This window comes from Ceratotherium simum, chromosome 4 (assembly GCF_057802395.1).
Source record: "Ceratotherium simum simum isolate JZ-2026a chromosome 4, ASM5780239v1, whole genome shotgun sequence".
NCBI classification, from domain to species: Eukaryota; Metazoa; Chordata; class Mammalia; order Perissodactyla; family Rhinocerotidae; genus Ceratotherium; species Ceratotherium simum.
The window spans coordinates 72,717,865-72,739,181 of record NC_141903.1 but is presented as its reverse complement, the minus strand read 5'-3'; the positions used below and the strand labels follow the sequence as shown (position 1 = coordinate 72,739,181).

The window sequence follows — 21,317 nt, the reverse complement described above, 5'->3', positions numbered from 1 at the left end:
TTTCTTAGTGGTATGTAAAACAATGGTGTACCTTAGAATTATGCTATATAGTGGGTAGGCTATGAGAGGAAAATGCAAATATGCTAACATGATTTGCAGATCTTTGATTTCTCAGTGGTTCCCCAGGGACCCACAGGGAACACTGGCAAATGCCATCTCCATCTACTTTATAAGGGTAGGTGAGAAAAGAATTAGGCAGAGTGACAAACATCATAATTAAATAGTGCCATGGACACACATTTGTTTAAAATTCTTAGAGACACTTACCTGGGCTCAAAGTCATTGTCCTTCACAACACATTCTTTCTTCTCAGGCACACTGCTCCAGGTCCTGGGATCAGCTAAATCCACCAGAGCTTTGGCATTTAGCAACCCAAATCCAAATCGACTATTCACCATCAAGCCTGCTCCATTCTTTTTCCATCCAGGGTTATTGGCCAGTGGGTCATACTCAGAGGTCCAGACAACCAAATGCTGCATATCTCGCCAGGTGAGATTTGGACTGGAGGGGAAGTGACCCAAAGTATCTTTCAGGGACAAAATGAAGTTTCCTTGCAAATGCAAATGCTAAAAACAAGTATCTCCATTCAGAGATTATGAAGTGCCTTTTGCAACTGTACACATGTAATTCTGGTGTGTATAACTATTGTATGTCTTTTCGTTCAGAATTCAAAATAGAGTACTGAAAACTTCTCCTTATATCATATAAGTTAAGCTCTTACTATGAGTAAAATTTGGTCTTTAGCATTGTAGAAATGTAGGACTTGTTCCCTGATTTCTAATTACTTAAATTTAACTAGAGCAAAAATTAAAAATGACAACACTTCCTTTGTGTTTTCTAGTCTTCTACTGTCCAGTAACAGCTTTAGCACTTGCAGCATTATGAACCCACAGATGAGGTCTTGACTTCCGTCTTAGGAAGACTCAGATTTTAAAGACACAGGCTGGCTACCTACTCTTAAATATTTTTTGCCTCTTGTCTTTATATAGCAAAAGTGACAAGAAACTCTTAGCTACTTGAGATCATTCTTGCAAGGCACTATACTGAATACTGTGGGGATATTCAAGGAGGTGGTTCTTGTCTTTAAGAAGCTTACAATCTAGTAAAAGACCTAAGTGTTTTTATAACTATAATATATCTGTTGAGTGCTCTATTCATGGCATAATGTATTGTGGAAGTCTAGAATAGAAAGAATTTTTTCAGGATGGAAAGATCTAGGAAGGCTTTGCTGGGAGGAAATATTTGAGCTGAACTTCAGAGGGTGCATAGAATGTCAATAAGTGGAGAGACAGTAGATACAGAGAAAGCGTTTGACAAGATTCAACATCCATTTATGATAAAAACTTTCAATAAAATGAGTATAGAAGGAAAGTACCTCAACATAATGAAGGCCATATATGACAAACCTACAGCCAACATCATACTCAGTGGTGAAAAACTGAAAGCTATTCCTCTAAGATTAGGAACAAGAGAAGGATGCCCACTCTCACCACTCTTATTCCACATAGTATTGGAAGTCCTAGCCAGAGCAATTAGGCAAGAAAAAGAAATAAAAGGGATCCAAACTGGAAAGGAAGAAGTAAAACCAACACTATTTGCAGATGACATGATTCTATATATAGAAAACCCTAAACAATCCACCAAAAAACTATTACAAATAATTAACAAATACAGTAAGGTTTCAGGGTATAAAATCAACATAAAAAAGTCAGTTGCATTTCTATACACTAACAATGAACTGGCAGAAAGAGAAATCAAGAATACAATTCCATTTATAATGGCAACAAAAAGAATAAAATTCCTAGGAATAAATTTAACTAAGGAGGTGAAAGACTTATACACTGAAAACTATAAGACATTATTGAAAGAAATCAAAGACGACGTAAAGAAATGGAAAGATATTCCGTGCTCATTGATTGGAAGAATAAACATAGTTAAAATGCCCATTTTACCTAAAGCAATCTACAGATTCAATGCAATCCCAGTCAGAATCCCAATGACATTCTTCACAGAAATAGAACACAGAATCCTAAAATTTATATGGAAAAACAAAGACCCCAAACAGCCAAAGCAATCTTGAGAAAAAACAACAAAGCTGGAGGTATCACACTCCCTGGTTTCAAAAAATACTATAAAGCTATACTAATCAAAACAGCATGGTACTGGCAGAAAAACAGACACATGGATCAATGGAACAGAATTGAGAGCCCAGAAATAAACCCACACATCTATGGACAGCTAATCTTTGACAAAGGAGCCAAGAACATAGTGGAGAAAGGAAAGTCTCTTCAATAAATGGTATTGGGAAAACTGGACAGCCACATGCAAAAGAATGAAAGTAGATCATTATCTCACACCAAACACAAAAATTAACTCAAGATTAAAGGATTAAAGACTTCAATGTGAGACCTGAAACCCTAAAACTCCTAGAAGAAAACATAGGCAGTATGCTCTTTGGCATCGGTCTTAGCAGCATCTTTTTGAATACCATAACTACTCAGGCACGGGAAACAAAAGAAAAAATCAACAAATGGGACTACATCAGACTAAAAAGCTTCTACAAGACAAAGAAAACCATCAACAAAATGAAAAGACAACCCACCAACTGGGAGAAAATATTTGCAAATCGTATATCTGTTAAGGGGTTAATCTCCAAAATATATAAAGAACTCATACAGCTCAACAAAAAATAAACAACCTGATCAAAAAATAGGCAGGGGATATGAACAGACATTTTTCTAAAGAAGATATCCAGATGGCCAACAGGCACATGAAAAGATGTTCAACATCACTAATTATTAGGGAAATGCAAATCAAAACTACAATGAGATATCATCTCATACCCATCAGAATGGCTATTATTAAAAAGACAAGAAATAACAAGTGTTGGAGAGGATGTGGAGAAAAGGGAACTCTCATACACTACTGGTGGGAATGTACATTGGTGCAGCCACTATGAGAAACAGTATGGAAATTTCTTAAAAGATTAAAAATAGAAATACCATATAATCCAGTTATTCTACTTCTGGATATTTAGCCAATAGAACATGAAAACACTAATTCTAAAAGATATATGCACCCCTATGTTCGTTGCAGCATTATTCACAGTAGCCAAGTCTTAGAAGTAACTTAAGTGAATGGATAACGAAGATGTAGTATATATATACAATGGAATACTACTCAGCCATAAAAAATGACAAAATCGTGCCATTTGCAACAACGTGGCTAGCCCTCGAGGCTATTATGCTAAGCAAAATAAGTCAGAGGGAGAAAGACAATTACTGTATGACTTCACTCATATGTGGAAGATAAACAAACAAACAAACACATAGATAAGGAGAACAGATTGGTGATTACCGAGGGGAAAGGGGTGGGGGGAGTGGTTAAAGAGGTAAAGGGCCACATATAATGGTGACAAGTAGAAACTAGACATTTGGTGGTGAACACGATACAGTCTATACAGAAGTTGAAATATAATGATGTACACCTGAAATTTATATAATATAAACCAATGTGACCTCAATAAAATAAATTTAAAAAAAAGAAAATTAACAACAACAAAATAATGAAATGGAGAGAGAGCAAAGGGGATGAGGCAATGGAACACACCCTCTGAGGGAGGAAAGTACAGGATGTGGCCAGAGTACAGTGAATAGTCTGGTCTGCTGGAGCAGGGAAGAGGCCATGGGGAGAACTGAGCCAGACGGTGAGGATCTTGAATGCCAGGAATAGGAACTTATACTCTATCCTTTGAGCAACGGGGAATCATCAAGGATTTTTGAGCAAGAAAGTGGTATAATCAGAAGTCTTAGTAAAATTAATTTAGCAGCAATATAAAGATAAATCAGAGATGCATGGGATTGTTGGGTCTATTAAAAAGAAGATGACGCCTTCTCTGATCACCCTATTCAAAATTTCAGTTCTCCCCATATGCTACTAAGTTCTCTTATCCCACTATACTTCTTTTCTTTTATAGTACTTATCACCTTCTAACACACTGGGCAATTCATTTGTTTTGTGTATTATTATCTGTCTCTTCTGCTAGAATTAGCCATGAGAAAGGCTGAGATCTTTTCTATCTTCTTCTCTGATGTGTACCAAGCTCTCAGAAGAATGCCAGGCACAGGGTATATATATACACAGAGTAAATATTGGCTGGTTGGATGATTGAATGTGCCTAAGTGTTAAATAGCCCCAAATATAATTTTAAAACATTGCTATTTGTCATTAGATTCTTTCAAGATCTCAAGTTTTTCCTTGGCTTTGAGACCTGCAATGTTTCTATCAAGCCAATCAAGCATTATTTAATAAATAAATGCCTAAATGTCTAGTCCTCAAGGTTTCTATCTTGTCACTAGGTTGTGAAATAACCATCAGGGGAATCTGGCTCAATTTGCTATTTTCTCCCCAGAGCCCTTAATGTCCTGGTTAAACAATCCCCTGGTGACAAGAAAGAAGCAACGTACATTCCTAAACATTGAGGAGTCCGGCTCCTGGTTAAACACCCCATCCTCATCCTCACAGGCATTACAAAGGCTCTACCTGGCGGGCCTCACAGGGAAGCTGCCCTCCCCACACCAGCCTGTGTGCACAGCCCATGCCTCGAGGTCTCTGAAGGAATTTGCAGTCAAGGACTCAGGACCCCCTCCTTGGTCAAGTTCTTTCCATATTTACATTCCTAGCCTCTGTGCCTTCATTCCTAGGTCTCCTTATCTGAGGTCTTGGGCAGAAGTCTTCTTTAGGCGCCTCTGCCAAGGCCTCCTTATGGGGGGAGGCGGGGGAAACTTGAAGACACTTTACCCCACTCTGACTCAGTACCCAGTACTTCTCCACTCCTAGCCTTCCACCTCACCCCATGCCATCCCCAGAGTCCATAAACCTAAGAGAGCCTTTTGTTGGGGCTCCCTCAACAGTGAGATGACTCTCATGTCTGTGCTGCTCCACCTGGCCCTCCACTGGTGCACCTTTCCACGGGGGAAAATGGAACAGGGGGAGTCGGCGTTTTCTCTGGTTTTAGACTCTGGCTTATACCACCACAGGAAGCCCTTAAAGGATTAACTCTTTCATTTTTCGCTTGTTGCTTTAATTGCCTACTCTGACACTGGCAGCTCAGTACACTCTCCCTCAGCTCAGCTGAACTCCTGACAAACACCACTTAACCCTGGAGAGTGACTGATGGAGGCCTTAGAAAGACTCCAGTTCTGTGATTCTCATGGGTTCCTGACCGCTTGCATCATAATTACCTGGTAGCCTTGTAAATAATGAAAATTCCTGAGTCCCACCCTACCCGCTGAACCGAAACACTGAGAGTAGGACGTGATTTTGTATTTATATTTGAGAAAACTGTCTAGCCAGTTCTATGTTATAGCTAAAATAATAGGAGTTGGAAGAGAGAATGCAAACGTATAACTAAGACAATTAGAAGTCATTTCAAATCCTGGGGTCAGAATAGGAGCAATAGAAGGCACATTAAACTGTCTTCTACTACCACGGACCTGGGTGACCTTAAAGCAAGTCAATTCCTCTCCCTGGGCCTGAGCCGACTCATCTATAAGATGAGAGGGCTGAGTATGACAATCTCCAGAATTCCTTACTATTCAGACCTCCTATCTGCCCAATGACATAAATACCTCATTGTAGATCTTGTTTCCATGTTGGCCCTCCCTCATTCAGGAATAATTAACTAGCTGAGCAGAAATGGTTATTTTCTCAATGTAGAAACCAATTCTGTCCTATAAAGCATTTTATTGAAATTCTTGCTTCCTTCCAATCTTTTAAAGGGAGTTTTAGGTAAAAGCCTCTTATCAAGGTGGCCAATAGGCAACATACCAACTTCCCATTTGGACCATCAGTGTGAGCAGGTATGTGGGTGGAGGTTGGGATGAAGAAGTGTACCAAGGAGGCATAAGGCAGAGTCTTGATAATGATAATCATGATAATCAAACACAAAGCATAGACTATCTACATTTCTGTAGTAGAGCATTTTATATGTAGTTGCAAGTTTTATTGCTTTTTATTTTCTTTTACTTATTCTTTGCAAAATATTTAAGGAGGCTTCATTGTCGTGCAATTAGAAAAATTAAGCCAATTTTCCTAACAAAGTTATTCTTCATTTGTGTGATTGCATTTCATAAATGAAAAGGAGTTTCTAACAATAGTGCATCTCATTCCTGACAGCCTTCCTTTGTTAATTAGTGCTCAACAGCATCCACAATAATTAAATTTTTTAAAACTGCATTGGGTTGCTAATCAAGGATATGTTTACAGAAAATAAGGGTTATGGAATTAAACATTGAAATGAAGCATTGCTTCTAATTAGAAGAGTGTAGGTAAAGTAATCTGAAGTCTGAAGACAAAATTCTAAAGTGAAAACATCTTAGAGGCTACCATAAGCCTAGACGTTGAAGATTTTCTAACCTGGAGACTTTCCAACATTTCACAACCCACTGAGTCAAGTGGGTTTCTTTGATGGGATTTATCCAAAGGTTTCATGCAGCATTGAAAGTCCATTTCCCTTTCTCCCGTCTTTAATGAAAACAGAAGATTGGTTCATGTTTGTTTAATGCCTCCAAAGGTGTGAAGGGATTCAATGTTTCACTTCAGAATTTTTGTTCTTTATTAAAAATTATTCTGATTCCTTTGCTCTCTCTTCAAAAGACAGGTTATTGTCTGCCAGCTTTCTTAGGTATATTCACTACATAATAATAATGGTGCCACAGGCATTTATCTAAGGAATTCCTGTCTCTCTTAGTGTGTATATCTCTTTTTCTCCCTCTCCAGGATATGCTTACTAAGTACCCTAATGGGCATTTTCCCAATCACAGCCAGATGAGGTTGTGGGAAAACACAGTTGTAAAGTAACTCTTTATAGCAACTGTTTCTCAAAATTTGGTTAAGGTAACTACCAGCATTAAAACTGCCTGGGATACTTGTTAAAAATGGGGATTACTAGGCCAAATACCAGAAACTTCTGGATCTGAGTTGCTGGCAATAGGACCTGGGAATCTGCATACTAAACAAACTCCCAAGGTTTATACAGAATAAGGTGATTATTATGTGTGCTGGTGTTCGAGAAACACTATTCTAGGGAAGGAAAGTATTCCTCCATACATATTTGAGCCAGAAACCCTTGTTTCTCCTTCTCTGTCCTCTTCCCATTCCCCAGTGTTCCAGCCATGTCATATTTAACACAGCATAGTAAGTAGTCTGCTTGTGACAGGAGCCTTTGATGAGGAACTCATAAACACATGAGAGTTATGATGTTCCTTTATGAGCCTCCATCTTCTTAACCCCCCTTTCTTTGAGGGGATGATAGGCTGGCACTCAACATTTCCTCTACCTTACGGGGCTATGGGAGGGAGTACAGTGTTGTTACTGACAGCACAGGTTTTGGGGTCAGATAGACATGATTTTGAATCTCTTTGTGGGATCTTGGTTACATTTCTTAACCTCTTCAATCTCAGTTTCTTCATTTATAAAATGCAACTAATAATTTCTATGTCACAAGGATGTTGTTATTGTTTATAAAGAGGTTAGCACAGTGTCTGGCCCATAGGAAGAACCTGATAAATACTGAATGTTATTATTCTTGATAAATTGAGCCTAGAGTTCTTCAGTCTCCATAGTTGTTCCTTGAGGAGTGGCACATGGTTAAATGGTTCTTCTAATCTTGACTATCTAGGGACACTTCTGGGAGTTCTGGCATTCAGATTTTCTGAAATAATCGCCTTGGTATAGACAATTGAATAGAGTTCAGAAAACTGTCCACATGAAAACAGACATCTCGATAATCTCTGTGTACTATGGCAGGAAGTATATGAAGGTTAAGATAGAGTGTGTTCATCTTACTGATGATTGAATCGAAACAAAAGCAATGAAATTCTTATTATATGCACCAGGGAGATCATAGACTCTTAATAGCTCTTAAATCACAAACAGTGTGAGAATCTGATGGAACCTACAAACCACTCCTCAGGAAAATGCCATACACACACTCACAAAACATTCTGCATCTAGTTTCAAAGAAGATCATGGACCCCTGGAAACTCATCCATATATTTCATAGCAATCCATGGAGCCCTCGCTTTATAAACAGTCCATTAGAAATTAACTGAGATTAATGAGGCTAGATCATTCTTAGATCATTTTCTCCTCGTACAGAAAAATGTTTGAAATTTTAAAAATCAGAGACTACAATTTTAAAATTTCAGTTCTTATGTGAAATTAACATTACATCTATTGAGCTAGATGGTGTTTCCACTACACTGGTCACTAGACAAGGATGGGCTAGGCCTGACTAATTACATTTACACGCATCTGATAGGTTTTGAGTAGAGAAGACTTAAAATTTTAAGGATGGTTTTCCTTTAACAGCTCCGTGGAGCTAACAGTTTATATCCTGAAGTTATAAATATTATAAGCCTGTCTCACCACCTGTGTGCAACTGCTTGCCTTTATAGGACCTTATTTTCTTCCACTCTGGATCTCTCACCACCAACCTCAACAATTCATGTGGGATGATCTATATATGCTGACACCTTCCATTATAACTTGGAGAATCTTTTATAAAGGGAAGAGTTTTGAAATAAATGGTCTGATCTGACCCCTTCATTTTATAGATGGTAAATTGAGCTCTCAACTGGGGATTAACTTGCCTAAGGTCACATAGCTAGACTTATGCCTCAAGCCTGAAGCCAGGTGTTCCTTGTACTTTTCACTGCTTAGATATTATTCCTCAAATTTGGTTTGAATTTGCTGATGCCAGTCTTAGATTGTGTCTGTAGACTTTGCCCTCTGTCCATCCTCTTCCTGTTACAAGTGAACTCAGATTCTGAACACAGCTCTTCTGTTGGGCCCAAGCGCTTCAAGTTTCCCTGTTTCTGACTGAGCTCTTGGATTAGCTCTTCCCTTGTCAGATATCTTCCCAGCCCCTCCAAGTAGGTAGACTCTTGGTAAGAGCCTTGCTAGGCCTGTCTTGCTTAGCCACTGTGGCCATCTCATAGCTGAGATACCAGGGACTAAACCACAACTCCACAGGTGGTTGCAGGGCTCCTGGAGCTGTGCTGGACTCTCCTGGACAAAGACTCAGCAACTTCAGGGCTTTTGCAGCTGTGGCACAGGCCAAGGTGTTCTACTCTTCTGCCGTGTGAACCTCGTCTACTCGGTATGACATGAGAGGACTGCTTTGTCGTCTCTCTGGAGAACATGGATGTTCTTCTAGGATAACCTCCTTATTAGGAAAAATAATAGTAACTTACAAGTTTAATCACTTCCTCTATCATGCAACCATAGCTCCTGACTTGACATTTAATGATTTCTCACCACACAAAATCAGAAAGCAGAAATGAGGACAAATAAAAAGTTGTGAATATGGAGTGTGAGACAGATTTTTTCCTCTGTATTAAGTATTAGACTATTGGGTAACTATTATGAGGGGAAAAAATGTTGTTAAATCCCCTTTTAACATCATACACTAAAATAAATTCCAGGGAGATTTAGAACTTAAATATGGTAAAGGAACCATAATAAAAGACATATAAACAAATGTTTATCTAATTTTGGGTTGTAAAGACTTATCTAGGCCTAAAAGCAAAGGAAAAAGCCTTAAAGAAAGAGACTGACAAATATAACTGTATACATATTACCTTCATAACATTAAAAACTATATACAAATAAAATTAACAGGTAAATGTCAAACAAACCAAGCATTAATAGCTTTCCTAAACTAAGCCCATAAAACAAAATCAAGGTCATAACTAAGCAATCACAGATGATAAATGGTCAAAGAAGATAAAATATTGAGCTTCATTAATAATGAAATAAAAGCATATAAAGATGAGATACCATTTTCACCTATCAAAATAGCAAACATTTTAAAAGCTAATAAAAGTAGCTTTAGTACAGGTTTAGGAAACTGGCATGTTCACACAGAAGTTGCTGGTGGGAATATAAAATGGTACAGTCTCTCTAGACAGTAACTTGTCAATATGTATCAAAATCATTAAAACATGCATGCCCTTTGACCCAGAAATTCCAATTGTGAGTGTTTATCCTGAGAAAATACTCAGAAATGACAACCAATATTTATGGACAAGGGTGTTTAAGCATGATTAGATGATTTTAATAAAATTTGCATTTATATAATAGATACTACAAAAAACCAAAAATCCTGTTTTTAATTTTCACATCCCCTGATGTGTTATATCAGCTCTAGGACTAGGCTTATACAATCTGAAATAAAAGGATGTTTTATAAACTTGCTGTTCCTGACACTATCCACAGGAAATTATCTGGACAAAATCTTTCCTGGTGGGAATAAACAGAAGTGAGAAGGCCTTGTGGCTGAGTGGGAGGAGGATCAGGAGGAGAGCATGAGGTTTTACAGGTCAGGGAAGATTGATTTAGACATGAGAAAGTGCTCTTAAAATATTATAGAGTGGATTAAAACAATTACAAAATAACGTGTATATTAAGATCCCAATTTTATAAGATGTGTGTGTATTAAATCTCCATTGAGATCTTAACAGAAAGAGAGCTTATTTTTATTAGTTTTTGTACTTTTCTTAGTTTTCTACTGTAACCATGTATTCAGAAAACAATACATGTCGTTAAAAAGAAGGAGAAGCAGCCTTAGTCAAGGTGATTAGAAGCTTTCTGGGCCTTACTTTGTTTCCAGGGCCAGAGCGAAGATGCCAGCAGCCAGGGGTGCCGAGGCCGAGGTGCCCGTGTGGGTCTCTGTACAGTCATTGTGCAGGTCAGCGCTCGTCTGGGTGGCATCAGGGAGGAAAGAAATGCGGGAGAACATGTGAGGAGTGTGATCCTGTCCCCAGGGGTTAACGCCTGAGGGCTGCATCTGCTCTGATCAGGAAACTCAGCTGATTCGATTCCCTGCTTCCTCCTCTAAACCACAGGCGGATGTTTGCCATCTGCTGATATTTTAGTTCACTCTCCTCTATATGCAACTTTATAATTCTGGCATCAGGATGCCTTTTCTGGGGATGAAGTCCTCCCACTATGAATATTTTCTCTTCTGAGATTCCCAAACAAAATGCTGTCTGTAAAAAGGGGACTGTTTCAAAATCAATGTGACTCATGCTGGCCCATTAATCATCAGGTCCATTGTGTTTGGTCTGGCATATTTAGAAATTCTGCCTCATGCAAAACTCCTTTTTGCCTTCAGATTGACATTTGACTGCCTCTTCAGCTCAAGGATGTAATGCCACCCTGATTTTGGCCACTTGAACTACTTGCACAAAATTGTTTAGGATGTAGTTTACACTCACTGTTGACATAATTTGATGCCTATGAGTTAGTGTCCACACTTGCACTTTGAGGAAAATGGTGAGTTTTTGAAATGGAAAATGTGCTAGACTTAGATCTGGGTTCAAATTCCAAAACTGCCACTCAGTAGGTTTGTGCCAGGGGCAAGTCACTTGGATTCTCCATCTGTAAAATGAGGTTGACATTTCCTGACCGTATTCTGAGGCTGAAATGAGATCCTGTCTGTGAAAGCATTTTTGCACAATATTATTGAATGTAGGAATTACCCAGGCTAATTTTAACTTAATGAAGAGGTTTCCTAGATGAAAGGAAGAAACCAAAAAGACTTCCAATCGTCCGCTTTAAGGACCACAGCGCTGCTGGCTGAACAAGTAGTTGGGCCAAAGGATTACTAACAAGACACCCACCCAGGGCCCTGCACTACGGGTTTTAGCTAGAGACTTCAGTGTGTGGGAGGGAGGTGTAAAAAAATAATTTGTTCTATTATCACCTCCTTTGGCTTCCCACTTGGAGTCACTGAATTTCTAAAGTTATGATGGCTCCGCTCCTCAGAGGGCTGCGGAAGCAAGGTTGCCCTTTTTACCTGTTGACGTAAGTAAACCCCCAGAGATGACTGTGCTGAGGAAGAGGTTTGCGTAAAACAAAGGCTATGTTATTGCAACCGTCTCAAATAGAATCCACCAGCTGTCTCTCCTATGGCTGATTTACCTAAGGAGGGATCTTTACAAAAATGGAAACTCTTCCTCCTACTTCAGAACAGAGTAGCTCAGATGAGGGACAGTCTATGAAATGGTGACTCTGAAATGCATAACAGGCCATTTTCTGAAAAGCAACTCTGGCCACCCACAGGGACAACAACAGCCGGGAGCTCTGAACACAAGTGGGGCCCATGTCTGATATGCCCCTTTCAAAGGTTATAAAACATGCCTGCCAGAAAGGACCCCTGGGTAGAATGTCAGTGTCTATTATTTGAGTAATTGAAGATGTGGGCATGAGAGGTAAGCCGATGCTTTTAAGTGGAGACCACACTTTTATACTGTCTAAACTAGAGTAGGTTGCAGAAACAAGCAGAGTTCCAGAATAGTGATCCTGTGTGAAGAAGATAGTAGTTCTGACAATTTAATTGAGATGCAATTAATACAAATTTTACACACATTCCAGGGTCTAATTATTATGGGGCTCACCCACAGTCTAATTGGATCATGACCTGTTATTTCATCAAGATTAGGATCTACATATTTTAGCTAGTTGGTTCTTTTTGTGTCAGGAGTTAAATTTGGGGCCTTAAATTTTTAAATTAAAAGCACCTCTCTTTGTTCTCAAAGCCCCTGGTGGCCGTCATCATTGTGCCCTTGAAGGGAAATCCAATAATTGCCCTTGGCAGTCTGACTCATGGAAGCCAAGACACAGCCAAGCGTGGGCTGGAGATGCTCTCTGAGAATATAACCTTCCTGAGATGCTTATTTGGATGCTGAGAAGTTCACCTCAGGGGAAATTTAGACCGTTATTTTCCTGCAGGTCGTCCGTTCTTAGGAGACATAGCTGGTGTATGCTCTGTATTTTTATCATCTGCTAAAGGGCAAGTCAGACCACATCCCTGATATTAAAGGATCAACAAGTACAGGGGTGATAAAGCCTCTACAACCCCGAAATCTCCTTTAAGGCTGTTTTCAGGAAGGTGTCACACAAGCCGGATAGACATTTGGAGTCTTGGCTGTGTGGAATGACAGGTTGGTGGCTTCTCAGGGCTGAGTTTAAAAATGACAGAGAGGCCACATCATCTTGGCAGAAGCGTCATTATCCCTGAGAGAGAAAACTTTCCAATATACGCCAGGCTTTCAAGCGAGGAAAGCGTGAGTCTCCCTAGCTGAGACATCAAGCTTAAGCAAATCAATTTTACCAAGGGTACTGACCGAAGGATCCTTCTGAACGCAAGCCGTGCTCTCCTACCTAAGCAAAGTGAGTTAGACAAAAGCAACATACGATTCGCTGGTCGGTGTAATCGCCGCTGCTATAGGAGGTGGCCAGAGTGGAGGAGCACTTCTCGGCGTACCAAGGGGACAGGCCTTGCTGTGAGGCACTGCTGATGGAGATGGTGTAGATGCTGTCCGTGTACCCGTCACAGTCGCAGTTATCTCCCTGACGCCCCCCATTCCCAGAAGCCCAGACGAAGATGGAGCCCTTTCCTTGTCTCCCCTAAAGGACAAGCCAGAATAGTATATATCACATCTATTGTCATCTATTGGGGGTCACTGTCACACCCCAATAAAATCCCCAACAAATATATGCATGAAGTTCTCTGAGACAGTTATTTGGAGTCTGTTTCAACTCCAGGTTCTCCAGCATCAATGTTGGAAATCTCACGAGACTGCATATTATAAGCTACTGGGCTCTGGCTCTGCCATCCTCCCTCATCTGGGCCAGCTCTGGGATGGGGCTGAGCGAGTGCTTTTCTTTCTTTTTTACGCAGATTCATAGTCTGGCCTTTAGCACTTATATTTTTTCACTCTTCCCTTGGCTTATGTCACTACTCTTGAATCTTTGAACTTCCTCTCTTTCTTTCTGCTTGAATCTTCTGGCTGACTGATAGAATGACAAAATCAGGCATTATTCAGATCTGCTTTGCAGCTGCATTAAAAGGGACTCTTCAAGTGAATAGAACTCGTCAAGGCTACTCTTTCTATGGTTTTTCAATTTGTGCTCTCAGAAGTTTCTACTTTTGTTTTATCCTGTGCAAAACAAGGCCTTAGAATCCTGGCAAGAATACAGTAAACCCAAGTGACAGAGCAACACAACCAAGGCGCAATTCTCTAGGCGCATGCAGAGCGGGAAGTAGCACATTGCTGTATTTAAGGATGCATCTAAGGATGCATTTTCAGAGCATTTCAAAGAAGTCTGGGTAGTAATTTACCTAGTGAAAAAATCCAAAAGCAGTAGGAATATGAGAAAGGGCATATCCAGAGTATTTTTTAAATAAATACTCTGTTGAATGTCAGACCCAAATGGAGAAAACTCTCTTAACCCTTAACTTCCATCCCTCTGAAGAATGATTTGGCTCTCTAAATGTGTTTCAAATTGTAAGCAATGACAAGAAATCCACAACCATTTCTTTTCATATAAATTAATTCCCTTCTCCTCTTTTCCAAATGGTCAGGTTTCATTGTAGGTGGGTCTATGTTAAGCATCTCACCTGTTTGACACCATATTCAAAAGCCTTCTGGGCTAGTCGGCCAGGCCCCTCCACAGTTTTCCCATCATCATTTGGGCCCCAGCTCGCACTGTAAATATCCACATGTCCGGGATTGAATCCAATTGAACTGGCTTCAATAGCATCGGTCACAATGCCATCCAACATTCTTATGCCTGAACAGCAAAACAAATGAACCAATACATAAGTTGATGTCAGCCTGTACATGTAAAATGGCACAATGCTTTTAATCATTTTTTTAAAGGACTCTCAAAAGAGTTGAAAACAGGGTAACCACTGGATGTCCTAAATGCCTGTAACTCAGTTGCTAACAGCACAGAAGGAAGATACAAGTCACTGCCTCCATAAGCTTTCTTATCTGCCCTTTAGAGATAACTATATGCACCGTGCAGTGGCCATGGTTGCTGTCGATTACAGAATGTCTCCCTTCCCTCCACTACTCCAATAACCTGAAAATAACAAGATAGCTTTCAGAAAGAGGCATCAAACAGCCGTCCCTCGACACTTGGGCTCATGACTATGCCACGAACGGCTGTGGCCCAGCCTCTGCCACACAATGGACTCTGTACGGGAAACCAAGCAGCTTGAAAAGATCTACCCACAATAGAAAACTAAAAAATAAGGAAAGAACTCTTGTTTCTAAGCACGATTAAAAATAACCCAGAGGCCATTCTATTATGTATTTGCTAAGAAACATTTTCAAGGAACATGCTTCCTTTTCTTCTAAATAATCTCAAAGATGAAATCATTGCCATGGATTTCACTCCTGAGGGGGAATCATTTTTCATCTGGAGAAGGCAGATGTGGTAGCTCTTTGTGCTTTCCAACAGGCTGTCACCCATCATCAGACTCATGTACTGAAGAGCCAGGAAGGCAAAAGCAAGTTAGACAGATACAGGCAGCTACCTGGTTTTTCCCAGCTTCAGGCTGAAAATGCAATGGAGTGCACAGCCTGAGATTTTCACACCATTTTTTATTATGGAGCATAGGTAAAAGACATGTAATTGACATGATTAGTGAAAGTCATATTTATAAAAAAAATTGTTTCAAAATGCATTTGGGAAAATAAAATCCCAGCTCTTCCACTGACTAGCTCTGTGATCTTGGGCAAGCCAGTTAACCTCTCTGTGCCTCAGTTTCTTCAACTGTAAAATGGGGATGATAACAGCTCACATGCATTGAGAATATACTATATGCAGCTACCATTCTGCAGGCCTTACACATATGAACTCATCTATCCTTACAATAACCATTTGAGGTGGGTGCTGTAATTCTTCCCATTTTACAGGTGGAGAGATTGAGGCCAGAGAGGAACAGTGACTTACCCAAGGCCACACAGCTTGAAATTGGGGAGCCGGGACTTGAATTCCATAAATCTGACACCTAAATCCATCCTGTTAACTTCCAGGATGCACCGCCTATAATGTGTTGTTGGGTAAGTGATGGACATATAGTAGGTGCCTAATAAATGAAAAGTATTATTTAAAAAATGCATTTGGGGCTAGACCATCAAAGGTGGAATAATAAAAAAAATCAGTAGACTTGGAATTAGAAGTCTTGTGACTTAGTGCTATCTTGCCACAAACTGTTACCTTGACAATCTTGCTTCTGATTCCTCCCCTAGACAAGGAGGGGATCAGATGATTCTCTCATAAACTATAGCTACTCAATTCATCTTGACTTAAAAAGTGATTTCTTTTCTAGGTAATTACATAATTTGTGCTTCTGCCTTCATTTTCTTTAAATTAACATGGCACTTTGACGAAGCTAGTATCAAAGGAATTAGGAATAACATTTAAAATCTAAGTGAGCTGTATTAGTAAGAGATACATTGTCTATGCCAGGATGTATATTTGTTTGATTTCTAAAAAGGAATACATAACCAAACTCAAGGTATACTTCTGTAGAGTTTAAAGGAGTTTTACTGTCATTGACATGTTCTACAATTGATCTTTCTTGTGGTTATAGTTTTTGAAAACAAATGAAACTCTAAGTTTATAGCATAACCGTGAAAGCCTGAGGTAGGGATAGTGTAAAGAGGAGAGACAATTATTATGTTGTCTGTGAATCCCTGCAGATCCGCTCTCCACCTTCTCACAGGAACATGGACTGTGCCAGTGGGTTCTCTTGCCTTTCCATTGGTTTCAGCCAACTGAAGACAGCAGCAGCAGGTTGGGGGATGAGAGAAAAGTGAGGTATTCATTCCCCTGGATCCTCCTTGCCTGGAAGTAGCTCTGTTGTGGTACTCAGGCCATGGCTCCTATTCAGTGGTTCTCTCCAATGGCCACAGCTTTCTCTCTCTGGTTTCTACTGACCTCTCCTACCCCCTGCTCCTTTAGGCCTAAAGGTGGTAACATCTGCCTACACTAGTTAGCCCCTGGTTGGTTTCCTTTAACTCTTGTAAAGGGTTCCATTATTAAATTGCCCTGATGGAACTTACATATGTTTCCCCATAAAGACGCTGACTGAAAGAACTAGAGATTCTGAATTCTTGCTATCAGAGACAATCTTTAGCTTCTTAATATAACAAACATGTTTTATTTTTAAAAACTATTCTTTGCTCTGAAATGAAGAACTACAGAATTGAGAGGTAGAGAAGGTCTTTGCCTACATTTACCTCCTCCTTTTGCTCCCTTAGTAAGCACTCAATAGCAAATCCGTCTAAATGAGAACACAGAGAAAATTAGACTTTGTTCAAAAACTGTTCAATGTTTCCACTTTTTTCCCCCACAAGACTTATAGGCTATGTTCAGCTATCATTTTCTAGGAATCCAGATCCATTGATTTGCTTGCAAATCACACTCAAGTCCTGTTGCAAATTTTACATGGAGTTCATTTCTTCCTCTGATTGTTGTAAGTCCCCCTCTCCACCTCATTTATACCAGGTGATGCAAGACTCAAGGTGAAAAACTACAGGAACAGCCCTCTGCTTTACCTCCGACTTTGGAATTGTATGCAACTCCAACCCCGCACTTGTGATTATTTGCTTGCATGGCAATTTCTCCTGCACATCTGGTCCCATGTCTGAGGATTAAAAAAATAGGAATTATAAAATATAAATGAGGACAAAAATTCGTTTTGCACATGAATCCATGGTACATGAATATATTAACTTTTTTTCAGCCTTGTTGTAGCTTTCTTCCCATCCGTGTTAGATGAAGTACAGGTATCAGATGTAGGTCCTGGAGCCGGAGTATGTGAGTTCAAATTGTAGCTTCTGCCACCAACTAGTGGCGTGATCTTGGGGAACTTACTTGTCCTCAAAGGGTTGTGGCATCACATGAGATATTGTATGTAGAGCACTTAGAACAGTGGCCGGTACATAGTAAGAACCCAGGAAGTGTTAGCTATGGATACTATTATGAGCAAATCTGACACTTTCAGCAACATTTTCAAAGAAATGGCTTCTGTATCATACTTTTTGGTGATGAAGTAGCTCCCCACTTCCCCCACTAGTGACTTCCTTGGATTAGGTTATCCTGGGCCAGCCCTGGTAGGATATGATAGAACAGAGTCCCCTCTCAAGCCCTCCTCCCCTCTTCTAACCATACACCAAACTAAAACATCTGAGGGTTTTCTGGTACCAAGAGGAGTTTGAGATTTTAACAAGACACTACAGGCTAATCGGGAAACCGGGGTGCTCCTGCAACTCTGACTGGGGCCAGAGGCCTGAACAAGACTGGTTTTACAATCAGACAAAGGGAGTAATTTATGATTTCAGAGCATTTAGGAGAACAAATTCATCCCTAAAACATACCAAAGTCCACCACTAAAGCATGAATTCTGAAATTCTGGGGATAGTAATTGTCTTTTCCCGCCACCCCTCTGAACTCAGGAGGGCCAATAAGTCAAGAGAACTGTAATGTGAATTTATTTCACGACGTTATTCCATTGTGGAAGCACCTAGGGGCAGTGTGAAGGCTGTTGGTGCCTTGGAGGAGCCATTGGCCAGACAGGCTGACAGAGAGGAAAAGAGAGGAAGGGTTCGCTCTGAGCAGCTCTGTCAGCTAGTGACTTTTAGACACTGCCGCACTAGACATCTGTTAATTTAGCCCAGCATGGAACATAAAAATCCTAAGTTCACTGGGCCCTTCAAAATAATTCTGTTTTTCACTTATCTTTTTTTCCTAAAGTACCAAAGATGATTTCCTGGTTTTCTTCCACTAAATGATGTTTCTTCTTTTTCTTGTTAATACTGGATAGGAATCCTAGATCAGAAGAGTATATAATTTTCTTTAATTCAAGGTCTTCACTAACACAGCAGACATCTGCTTCTTTCTTGTTTCCTACCATTTTCCCCTTTTGGGAAGTGGCCCTTCCTCACTCCTTGTGATTCTCTCTATCTCGAGGCTCCTCCTCCCAGACAGCTTTCAAGGATTTATACAGATTCTGGGGAATAGAATTACATTCTTTCTCCAAAATCTTGAGCTTTAAGTTCCATATGAGCCATGTGGATCTTTCTGCCAGGCAAGATTCTCTTGAGAATGAAGCTAAATGGAGGCAAGAAGCATTAGGAGATGGAGAGAATGGTGGCGCCCTGATGGCATATTATTTGAGTTCCTGGATCTTGCAATGCCTTAAGCTAAAGCATCCCTTAGGTGATTTTTCTTTTTTATTTATTTTTTTATTTTTTATTTTTTTTTTTTAAAGATTTTATTTATTCATTTTTTCCCCCCAAAGCCCCAGTAGATAGTTGTATGTCATAGGTTCACATCCTTCTAGTTGCAGTATGTGGGACTCGGCCTTGGGTTGGATGGAGAAGTGGTGCCTTGGGGCGTGCCCGGGATCCGAACCCAGGCCACCAGCATCAGAGCACGCGCACTTAACCACTAAGCCACGGAGCCGGCCCTGATTTTTCTTTTTTAAATCCCCATTTTACTTAATCTCTGAGTTAGGATCTCTCACTCACAACTGAAGCTATCCTGACCAACACACCCATTCTCTGAGAAATGTTTGCACGTTGAACACATAGAAAGGACTTTATGCTTCTTTGATGGATTAGCCCTCTTTGCCTTTTTAGAAATTCAGTTGTCATCCTCTGGGAAATGTTCTCCCAAAAGTCACCGCCACCTGTATTTCTTTATACAGGATGAGAAACAGGGCCCAGGATAGCTAAGTCTCCGGCAGAGCCAACAGAATCAACCTGTTGGCAAACATCCCCAGCTTGTACCTTTGTCCTAAAAATGATGCAATGTCACACCACCTATTATTTATCTCTATTACATACTGAGGACTATTGTCTTGGGAGGTGCGATGGGATCATGGTACAAAGAGGGGTTGATAGTTTTCCTTCCTCTTATCCTCACTTCCCACCTCCACACCTTGAGAAAAAGCGAAGACTTTATTGAAGTTGTTCTATGTCATTCTTTATAGGCCTGCAGCTTTTTTTCTGTCCTTAAGTCAGGCGCTGAGGTAAAAGAACCCTCTATTAGCTTAGAACAATGGTAGTAAGTAGAGTTTAAACAAATTGATTTTTCAAAAATTATTGCACAAGATAGTTTAAAGACTACTATTATACTGGTTAAAATACCTTGTCACACATGTTATTTAACTAGAAAAATAATCTGTAATTGGTGTTGAAATACTAAATACAGATTCATGCCAGCTTAATAGTAAGAGTTACCTGCACTTTTAAGATTTTATTATTTAGTGATTCCTCTTTTGATTTGCAGAGGAGATTCAAATGCAGCTTCTATTAATCTCATTTACATAGTAATAAAGAACAGCAGCCACACAGATAGTTTGGAGAGATAATCCCTTTGGACTTGGGAGATAGTAGTTCTCTAACTGCAATAAAGGCCAAGATAAAATGGGGCCATTCATTTTCCAAACCTAAGGGATTTATTTCTGACAACATGCTAAAAGGGTAACTGTATTTTGTGTGTGTGTGTGTGTGAGGAATATCAGCCCTGAGCTAACATCCATGCCAATCCTCCTCCTTTTGCTGAGGAAGACCGGCCCTGAGCTAACATCTATTGCCAATCCTCCCCCTTTTTCTTCCCTTTTCTCCCGAAAGCCTCAGTAGATAGCTGTATGTCATAGTTACACATCCTTCTAGTTGCTGTATGTGGGACGTGGCCTCAGCATGGCCGGACAAGCGGTGCCTCGGTGCACGCCCGGGATCCGAACCCGGGCTGCCAGTAGCGGAGCGCGTGCACTTAATTGCCCAGCCACAGGGCCGGCCCCTGTATTTTTTATTATACCTTTTGATGAATAATAGGGATGCTACCTTTTTGGTTTACAGTTAAGAAGACCCTGAGAGATAGTTGCTTATTGTGTAATTTTCAAATAGCAGATTCTGAATTGGCTTAGAAAACTGACTTGTCTCTGCTTCTGCTCCTATCGGATGATATTATTCTTGTCATGCTGATTTCTCACTGAAAGGAGGTCTACCTTAGTTGCTAAATGAAAAGCCTTGATCATCATCATTGTCATTAGTGTCATCATTGTCATCATCATCATCATAACAAACACAACTTTTTCTATGTACCGGTCACTATCCAAGCCAATTACACATATAAACTCATTTAATCATAATAACCCAATGAAGTAGATACTATTATTATCCCTTTTTAATAGATGACAAAACTGAGGCACAAAGAAGTTAAATGAGTTGCTCAAGGTCACTCAACTATCGTGTGGCAGATCTAATGTTTGATCTAAATCTAGCTGCAAAGTCCGTACTCTTAACTGTTGGGCTATACCACACTAACTCTATGCTATGTGGAAGATACATGGCAGGCTATGTTCTGGAAGCTCAAAGTTTTCAGATCCAAAATAAGTATCATTACATGGGCCGCTTCCTAGAGGCCTTTGGAGCTCCATGAGT

General features: G+C 40.0%; 1 protein-coding gene across 2 annotated transcripts in view; it reads right to left on the bottom strand.

Annotated features, from left to right (window-relative positions):
• PCSK1 (proprotein convertase subtilisin/kexin type 1) overlaps nucleotides 1-21,317 on the bottom strand; it is a 44,463-nt gene that overhangs the window by 10,942 nt on the left and 12,204 nt on the right. For both annotated transcript variants that reach the window (XM_004420353.3, XM_087430015.1), the window contains exons 6-10: nucleotides 17,424-17,512; nucleotides 14,471-14,643; nucleotides 13,264-13,476; nucleotides 10,665-10,765; nucleotides 268-501 (exon numbers count right to left, since the gene is read on the bottom strand). In XM_004420353.3, the coding sequence (XP_004420410.2) occupies nucleotides 268-501; nucleotides 10,665-10,765; nucleotides 13,264-13,476; nucleotides 14,471-14,643; nucleotides 17,424-17,512 (810 nt within the window). The remainder of the gene's footprint in view (nucleotides 1-267; nucleotides 502-10,664; nucleotides 10,766-13,263; nucleotides 13,477-14,470; nucleotides 14,644-17,423; nucleotides 17,513-21,317) is intronic.